Raw genomic sequence first — 9,187 nt, 5'->3', positions numbered from 1 at the left:
AGAGGATCCCCCCGCGAGATGGAAATTTGTCAACGAGCGCAGTTTAACATTGCGTTGGTATGACGCCGAAGAGCCATCGCCGACATGGGGAAGAGCATCGTCCAGGTCAAGGACTGTGAGGGTTGGAAGTTGCTCTAGAACATCCAGAAAAAGGTGCGTAGATGGTCTAGATCCTGAAGCAGGTTTGTGAACTTTCAAGTATGTAAGACCTTTGAGAAGGTGGGACGTCCAATCAAGATTGCAATGTGTCAGTTCGAGGCGTCGGAGCTGAGAGGAGTCATCAATAAAGAGCTCCGGAGGAATGGAGTAATTGTCATGAAAGGGATCCGCATAATGGTTTGTTGGGGCAGACAGCACCAGAGTCCGAAGCATAGGTGCTGCTCTCGGGACACTTGAGAAAACATTTCCAAATGATGCACTCTCAGGCTGAGAATCTATGCTCAACTCCCGTACACGGGAAATGTGGTTCATGGCCAGTTGAATGGCTTCAGTCGTTTTTGAGCCCATGTAGGATCCATACTCGGCATCAATGACAAGCGGAGCCATTTTGGACCTCTTCAGCATCTCTCCCACCCACCTCGGTCGCGAGAAAATGAGCGTTGTCCATAAGCGAGGGCAACCAATAGCCACTGTTCGCCAATGGCGTGTGACGTGGGTGACTTTAACCCAATGGATGGAGGGCTCGTATGTGGCTGCGCAACAAATAAATATTTTGGAGAGTATTTCAGGGGGGAGGCGCGATATGGCAGCTAGGCTATTGCGAGCGGGATTTAAGCGCTCGTTCAGCAGCTCGTGCAGCAACTGCGTTGCGAGATTCCCACTTCCGTTCTCGCAACTCAATCATATCCTGAACATTTTGAATTAGTGCGGTTGAGCCAATGTTGAAAAATTGATACCGACCTGCAACATGAACTGCATTCGTAAGCTGACATTCTGGTTCTTGGAAAGCTCTTTCATCCGAGAGAAATAGACCTCCATATGGGCCCGGGCCCTCGGTGTGTCGAAACTGGCGCCGACAGTGGTCAGCAATGTGCACAAACTTTCGATCTCTTCCTCCTCGGGGTTCTCCACATTTCCGAGTAGTTTCTTGACACACTCATGCATAATACGTTCGGTCAGCATCTGTAGTTTGAAGAATTCGCCAATAAACTTGATCAGACCGAGACCTTGTCGCTTGGCCTTCTGTGCAGCGTAGTATTCGTCAGAATATAGCGCGACTTTCTCAGTTCCACCCTCCTTGCTCTGCCGGATGACAGCCTTTGCAGCTTCATCCCTCGAAGCTTTGACAGCAGCAGCAGCAGCGGTTGCCTCCTTCGCTACCCAACCGCGCTCAAAATCTTTTTGACATCTGTTGAGCATGTATTTTCGGAAGAGTTGACCACCAGCAATGGGCTTTCCGTCAAGGCTCTTGATTCCGTGATCCTGAACTTTGGAGCTAATCTGTTCCATCATTTTCCTCCAAAGGCGAGCGTACATCTCTGACCAAATAGCTTCATCAATAGCCTTCTCAAAGACGAGTCTGATAACTTGAACGAGAGTCCTTCCGTCCTTCTCTTTCTCCGATTTATTCGCCCAAGCGATAACTTGATCAGAGATGGAATCGAACTTCTGCATGGTCAACTTGTTGAGTAGAGCCGTGACCTTGCGATCAACAAATACGGGTGAATCAGGATCGATCGGCATCGCCCTCCTGTCCCAACGGTTGGCAGACATCCGAAGAGGTGCGACGGGTTTGAGTTCAACATTCTGAAAAGCGCTGGCTTGGAAGTCGTTGTAGCCAGATCCACGACCCTGTTGGACATTATTCATCTCGTTTCGCTCCCCTCCGCGCTTGCTTTGAGTACGATCCCTGAGTAGAGCACCATCAGCACCGTCTTGGCAGCCTCGTTGGGTATCTTGGGTTGAGTCTAGATATCCCGACTTCAAATCTAATTGAGTTTGAAAATGGAAGCATACCGGTGGGAAGGTGATCATCGAGTTTATGGTCTTGAGGATTTGGGCCAACGCCAGAACCTGATATGTTGAGGTTGTCGAGTCGAGTGGTCATTGTGGTGTTCGTTCAGTAGAGTTGCTTATATAAGCAACCTTATTGCATCTTGCTAGGTTTTTAAAGTTGCTGACCCACGCCGCAGCACTACGTGACCCAATCGAAGCTAGAGGGCCGTGAATCTATGAGCAAGGGCGCGAAGAAAAGTCCTCGAGCGTTCCATGAAGTTTTATTCAGTTGCAGTTCGCGACCGAACCAACCCTCCTAGTAGAGAGTCGGGGAACAACCAGAGAGTCACAGATAGACCATTGGGAGCAAACACAAAGAACGCGCAGAGATTTTGAACTTCAAAGCACCATAAGCCAACAACCCGACCCGGAGAGGGATTAACGGAATACCTTTCCGAACAACGTCTTGTCGCCTGGATACGTCCCAGACGGAAAAGTTGTTTTCGGTCAAGCAGATTCTAGGTTCGGAGTTGGTCGACCCGACCAGGAGAGGGATTTTCGGAATAGCTTTCCGAACAACGTCTTGTCACCTGGATACGTCCCAGACGGGCAACCTGATTTTAGTCAAGCGGACTCTAGGCTAGGAGTTGGTCGACCCGACCCGGAGAGGGCTTAATGGAATACCACGCCTTGTCACCCGCATACGTCCCAGACGGACAACCTGTTTTTGATCAAGCAGACGCTAGGCTCGGAGTCGGTCGGCCATTCGTGCTGAAGAATGATGAATGGAATCGTAGTCCGGAAAAAAGGTGTAACGGTGACGGTGTCAACAATTTTTATGTTGAGGGCTTCAACCCGTCTTTGAACTGGTTGCTAGCTGACGTTCGCCGCCTTGATGGTGATGAAAGATGTGCAAAGGTAAGGGATTTGACCAGGGCCTGAGATAAAATGATAACCTCACCTGGATACGTCCCAAACGGACAACTTGTTTTTGGACATCCAGACTCTAGGAGTCGCTCGGCTGAAGAGTTTTGCATGGAATCGTAGTCCGAAAAAAGCTGTAGCGGTGACGGAGTCGACAATTTCAATGTTTAAGGCTTTCAACTCGTTTTTGGACTGGTCGCTGAAACGTAGGACGACGTTTGATGGTAAGAGTCGATTTGTTGAGATGAGAAAATAACTAGAAAGTCATATGATAAGATAAGATAACAAACACCTTCCTCAACACCTATCTCGGACTCATTGCAAACCTCATGATCATTCCCGACAAGTCCTGACTCACCCCCTCCCCTCTCTCTCCATCCACCAATGGTCCAATTCTACCCCGAAATCCCAGACTTCCTCATCCCCTGGATCCAATCCCAAAAAATGTTCTGGGTCGCCACCGCCCCCCTCTCCCCAACCGGCCACATCAACGTCTCGCCAAAAGGGTACGAAGGGACGTTCAACATTGTGGATAGGAAGACGGTGTGGTATGAGGATCTTAGTGGCAGTGGTGCGTACTTCTACTTACAAGCCCAGGAATTGGATGAGGAGTTAAAGGAGGAATGGGTGTGGTGTAGGTGTAGAAACTATTGCGCACGTACGTGAAAATGGACGTATAACGATTATGTTTTGTGCTTTTGAGGGGCCGCCTAGGATTACGAGGCTTTTTGGACGAGGTATTTCCTGCCACTACTTAGATGTCGGAATTGATTCTTGAACGTTGATGCATTTAAAGGAACCGTACACGAATTCGGCACACCCGAATACGAATCCATTATATCCGTCGATAAAAGACAACCAGGCTCGCGTTCTGTAATTATGCTGGACGTGTATAAAGTCAGCTCCGTACGTCCCTTTCCTCTCCTTTCCCTCCTCCCTCCCTTTCACTCACTACACGACGAACGCATGAACAGTCATGCGGCTACGCAGTCCCGCTATACACATTCAAAGCGCACAGGCTAAAGCTGAAAGAATCCTTCGCTCGGAAAGAGGACGAGGACATATCCGCTTCAGCTCATGGTGAACCCCCGCTTCCGGAAAAGGGGTTAAAGTATTATTGGAAACTGAAGAATACGCAGAGTTTGGACGGGTTACCTGGTGTATTGGTCGCGCCTGATTCGACGAGGCCGTTTGAGAAGCGGGAGGGGCATGTCATTCAGAGTGATGAGGAGATTGTTTGTATTAGTGGGACTACCAAGGGCTGGGGATTGACATTGAAATCACTGGCCATTGGAGAGGTGTGTGATTTGAAGGTGTTGATTGCGTTTTCGCTTGGTGTGGGTGTTTCGGCTGCCTGGATGAGATTTGTGAGGGCTTGAGGGAGTGTATTATTATAACCACTAGGGGACGAAGCGCCTGGAAGCGCTCGGTGTCAAACGTCATTGACAAAGTTTATTGGATCCGGCGCAGTCCTGTCAATAAAGTATAGAGTGACAGCATGATAAAGCAGTGAAAGGTTGTCCAGACCCAAACGTAAGTATGTGGCAAGCGAGATAGAGGAAATCTAGTGGTAGAAGGAGGTGTTCGATGAATGTCTGGGACCGAATGTTGTGATAAATGGCAAGAATGAGCAGTATGTCCCAAAAGAGGCAGTCAGGGTGAGCAATGGACACACGTTGTGGCTGAGCAAACAGTCGAGTTTATTATTTTTTCTCTCTTCTGTTATGCTCCTTGTGCACTCCTCGTACAAGCCCTTGTATATCCTCTAGTTGTATATATCTCTCTCTCCACGTTGTACTCCTCGACGTTGTACTCATTGACGCTGTACTCTTCTCATCACTCATGGACGCCACCAATACTCCTCCTCTCACCGCAAGCCTATCTCTCTCCTCTCCTCTCTCGCCCAGCTCACTCACACATTCTCGCCCACAGCAATCCGACGCAATAAACTCGTTACTCTCCCTCTCCTTCGCTGCAGAGGGTGCTGCGCCCATTCCCATTTCGGGGTCCGGCGCCAATGCCAATGGTTCAGCCACTTTCTCTGACACCACCCTCGCCCCGCAAACGCCCCCCTCAGGCCCACTAGCCTCCTCTCTCAATAACGGCACAAAGTCCCACCGCCGCCTCGCATCCACAGGCAAGACCAGGCGGAGACTCAGCGATGCACGAGAAGCTGCTAATCGACCCTTGTACGTGTCGTAACTTTTTTCCCCTCCCCATGATCGGTCCGACGATCACTCATCATTGACTTCCCCACAGGCAAACGACGGCGGCGGCGCTCTCCCTCGCTTCCCTCTCCCTCTCCTCCTCGCCTCCTTCCATTCACCCACAGCAGATATCCACCTCCTTGTCGGGTGTTTCTCGGTCCCTTGCACCGGCTCCTACTACTACTTCAGAGGCCTCATTACCTCTCACTGACGGGAGCAATATTCCACAGTCTATTTCTATCGCGAGCAGTAACAAAGCTTCCGCGACCCCCATTCCCATAACTAATGGAAAGGGTGCAAAGAAGCGGGGTGTAGACCACAAGTGTGAAAGTTGTTCAAAGGTAAACAACTTGCTTTGACACACAGAATGACGCTCAACCATTTTTTGGTTGTAGATATATCGCCACCCTTCGTGCCTCATCAAGCATCGGTGGGAACATACCCCACACTGGCGCGAAGCCTCCAAGTTTGTACTCAGCAAACACCAGCAAGTACAACTTCTCGAGGTACCCCTCATTTCCCAAAATGTGCCTACACAACAACTAACCCTTATCCTGTCCCAGGCAGCAGCCATCCTCTCACACATCGCCCCCTCCGCATCAGGCGGCACCTCTCTCCCAGAAGACCGATCCCTCTGGCCATCCTTCCTCTCAGGTGGCTCGCTCCCCCGCGCAGATCCCGTCGAGGCAGAAGGGACACCCCTCCTTCCCGCCTCGAGCTCTTCCGCGTTTCCAGTGTCAAGCTCCGTACCAGCCCCATCGACATTCTCACGTTCCAACTCGACGGGTCCGAGGTTGCATGATTATTCTATCCCGTCGAACGTTACGCAGGTTAGGCCGGGGTTGGTCAGCGTGCCCACTACGACGACGACTGTTTCTGTACCGCAGGGTACCCAAGGGATCGCTGTACGAGGAGGGGGTACCGCACCAGTTGCGGTTAGGGGAACCCCAGCGGTACCCATGCCCGTCCCAGCTTCGAACACGAACACGTATGCGGGGTACAGAGGTTCTCATGGCGAATCCTGGTCCTCGCGACATACCAACGGCTCGCACTCGCACTCGCACTATGCCCCGTCTTCGTATGGCGGTACGAATGGATCGTCGTATCCACATTCTCATTCGCCTTCTGAAGAGCGGAGTAGCCTTGGTCGTGCGAGGAATGCTGCACCCCCAGCTACCAATGGAGGAGTGGGGGGAGGAGGGTGGTCACTCCCCCGCTCGTCGCTACGCAGCGTCTCCGTATCCTCCCAATCCCGCTCGCGTTCCAACTCGGCTAGCGAGGAGAGCGTGGATGTGGATGTGGATGTTGATGCGGACGATTATGCTGTTGGTGGGGGGAGATATGCGTTTACTGGAAGGAGTGCGACGAGGATGTGGAAGAGGGAAGAAGACGAGTTGAGTGTTGGGTTTAGTGTTAGGGAGGAGGATGAGGATATGGTTGTTGGTGGTGGTGGGAAGGAGAGGAGTGTGGAGTGGGATGGGATGGAGATGGAGATGGAGATGGATATGGATTGAAGGAAGGAAGGAAGGAAATTATACAATGATTGATACATGCACACGGAAGAACATCGACATCGACATCGACACCAAGATATCACCCTCGCTCCTCTCCTGGATCTCACCCTCTTCTTCTCTTCTCCACACTCAACACACACACATTGTTCTTTCTCATCCTCTATTCCTCTTCTTTTTTTTCTTGTCGTCCCTTATTTCCGGCTGTTTTTTTTTCTTTTTCGTGAATCTCTGTATTTTTTGAATGTATCAACTCAGCCCCGTGTTGTGGGTTATTATAAACGTTCTTTCTTTCTTTTCTTTTCTTTTCTACAATATCTCACTCATCATCATCCCTTTCTACATTGTTCATTCTTCACGTCGTTACCCCCAAACCAAACCAACCTCATCGCATCCACACCTCTGAATCATCCGACCGAGCGCTGTTCAAATTCATCGTTGTACCCCCCACCCTCTTTTCTTTTTTTTCTTCCTTTCCTTTTAATTTCCCTCTCCCTCTTTCACGCTCTCTCTCTCTGTTGAAGTGGCGAAACCTCGGACTTCTTGTGGACCACATGAATGAAAATGAATTGTATTACTTCAAGTTGTTTCATGATCAATTGAATATTTCGTTTCTCCTTGCATTCTTGAATCTCGAAAAACTGGACTGCTGTCTGTTATTCGATTTTGACGTTCTGTTGAAGGAAATTGGAAAAGCGCAGCTGGCTTCACAAGTCCTAGTGCCCTTGACATGACTGTTGTCGCTTGTTACATATCGCCTTGTCTTGAATCTCAAAACCTGACCGCTCCCTGTTATTATTTTTGGCGTTATCAGCAAATCGGAAAGGCGCCAGCTCCCATCGTTGACGCTGGTGGCGGGACCCGAGGAGAAAAGTGTTTGGTGTTGTTGAATTTACAAGTCGAAAGCTTTGCGAGCTGAACGCTCCCAGTCCGCGGAGAAGGTGTCATCCTCATGTCTCTCGTGTTTTTGAAATGAGGACATTTTACGATGAACTCAAGGAAAAAAAAAAAAAAAAACATACTCCGTGGAGTTGAACGGACAGTCAGTACGTGATAGTACTATTTAAGTGAATGAGATTTACAGGAGTGCATATAGTACCGAGGATGAGTGGAGTATATATATACAGGGGATGGAAATGAGGGCATCAGCGAAGGAAACTGGATAGTAGCGGATTTTTCGCCGCATGAATTGGGACCAAACTAGCCACTGCCACACCAAGCATAAAAGCCAAAGCGTATCCGGACAACAAGCCTGTCTGCGTCTGCGTCGGACTCCGCAGGAGGACCTTGGGCGGAGGAGACGATTGTTGCGCCAAAGCAAGCGCAGGCAGCCCGTCCAAGCTCTCCGCGTTCCTCGTCCTCCACCACGCCATCATACCCTTCTCGCTCGAACCACCACCACAAATGCGATCCGTGCGCTCTTTCTTGGCTGCCCAGTCGATGAGCTGGGAGCGATGAGATTGGAAGGCGTAGAATGGGACTGCCCATCCGCACGTCTGATTAACCTGCAATGAAGGGCACAAAAAACAAGGCAGGGTAAAGGAGGATGCGCACAGTGCCAACTTTGAAGACGTCGATGATTATGACGGCTCGTGAACCGGGTTGGCGGATGGATGAGGGGAGGAGGTATTCGTATTCCTGACTGCCAATCTCGTGAATGGTGCCTGTGGCGGCGGGGGAGTAGTAGGTATGATGCCCACTGCGTAGGTGTGGAGACGACCGACCTTTCCCGTATAGCCTGACGATCCTCGGGGGACCATCAAAAGCGTTGAACAAGACGGTTACCCGCCCATTTTCACCAATGTGAGCTATAGTTTCGGCTCCTGGGCGTCCATCAAAAGACCTGGTTTTCCGAGAAACCCACAGAAATAACGTACCCGACCCTGACAGATCTTCGTACCAGACACGTCGAGAATTCACGATGTGAAAAGTGCCTTCAATACCCTTCGGAGATACGTTGACATGACCATCAGCAGATAAAGGCGCGGACGCAACCCAGAATACGTTTTGTTTCTTTATCCATTCGATGAGATATTCAGGGATTTCCGACAGCGTCTCGCCCATCGTATAAATTTTCGAAAGGCTAGTTGCCCAGTGATGGTGTCAGAAAGAAAGACAGCCGCAGTTTTGCTCAGGGTGCTGGACACGCTCGCATGGCTCGACTTTTTGGACCATCCACATGCATGTGCAGCTGACGGAACGGATACAAGGCAGTCCTTCTTGATGAGCTGACCCGCTCAGGAGACTTCCTGTCTCCCATGCCGCCGGCATATATGAGTCTTGCATTCTGTCATAGAAAATGTGCCTTCTCATCTGGTTCGGAGAATGTCGTGGATTAGGCCGTTTCTGACATGAAGCCCTCCGTCTGTTCCTTTCACGTTTTTAGGGTGATCAACCACGATGAGATTCATCATCTAGAAATTGACAGATATGTACAGTTTGGAACCGGCGGCTTGAAATACTAGCTCCTTTTCCGTGGATGGGGAGAAGGAGAGTCCCGAGGAAGTTGCAAATTCGGAACCTGTAGACAAGCGAGATACGGCTGTCATGGGTCTCGGGACGCGCCTAGTCGCCTAGTAAAGCCGAGGACATTCTGGGAGCAGGGTTTAA

The 9,187-nt window shown here is 50.3% G+C and overlaps 4 protein-coding genes across 4 annotated transcripts; 2 read left to right on the top strand and 2 right to left on the bottom strand.

Annotated features, from left to right (window-relative positions):
• Positions 1–802: 802 nt before the first annotated feature.
• LACBIDRAFT_147303 (uncharacterized protein) lies at positions 803–1,647 on the bottom strand (the record flags this gene model as incomplete). The annotated part of the gene is made up of 4 exons (XM_001889400.1): positions 803–847; positions 901–1,280; positions 1,326–1,392; positions 1,429–1,647. Coding segments are annotated over 4 exons (711 nt in total), but the record flags the coding sequence as incomplete, so codon positions are not given.
• Positions 1,648–3,243: 1,596 nt separating this feature from the next.
• Positions 3,244–4,305, top strand: LACBIDRAFT_295873 (uncharacterized protein; the record flags this gene model as incomplete). The annotated part of the gene is made up of 5 exons (XM_001889442.1): positions 3,244–3,430; positions 3,498–3,596; positions 3,656–3,765; positions 3,834–4,157; positions 4,264–4,305. 5 exons carry the CDS (start codon positions 3,244–3,246, stop codon positions 4,303–4,305), a joined length of 762 nt encoding a protein of 253 aa, XP_001889477.1.
• A 396-nt stretch (positions 4,306–4,701) lies between these two features.
• LACBIDRAFT_334646 (uncharacterized protein) lies at positions 4,702–6,580 on the top strand (the record flags this gene model as incomplete). The annotated part of the gene is made up of 3 exons (XM_001889441.1): positions 4,702–5,048; positions 5,119–5,407; positions 5,462–6,580. The coding sequence occupies 3 exons, from the start codon at positions 4,702–4,704 to the stop codon at positions 6,578–6,580; spliced, it is 1,755 nt and encodes a 584-aa protein (XP_001889476.1).
• Positions 6,581–7,722: 1,142 nt separating this feature from the next.
• On the bottom strand, positions 7,723–8,641 carry LACBIDRAFT_334645 (uncharacterized protein; the record flags this gene model as incomplete). The annotated part of the gene is made up of 4 exons (XM_001889399.1): positions 7,723–8,082; positions 8,132–8,241; positions 8,302–8,400; positions 8,455–8,641. 4 exons carry the CDS (start codon positions 8,639–8,641, stop codon positions 7,723–7,725), a joined length of 756 nt encoding a protein of 251 aa, XP_001889434.1.
• Positions 8,642–9,187: the final 546 nt, after the last annotated feature.

This window comes from Laccaria bicolor, genomic scaffold (assembly GCF_000143565.1).
Source record: "Laccaria bicolor S238N-H82 LACBIscaffold_67 genomic scaffold, whole genome shotgun sequence".
NCBI lineage: Eukaryota > Fungi > Basidiomycota > Agaricomycetes > Agaricales > Hydnangiaceae > Laccaria > Laccaria bicolor.
The sequence above is the reverse complement of the archived record's forward strand: the minus strand, read 5'-3'. Positions and strand labels throughout refer to the sequence as shown.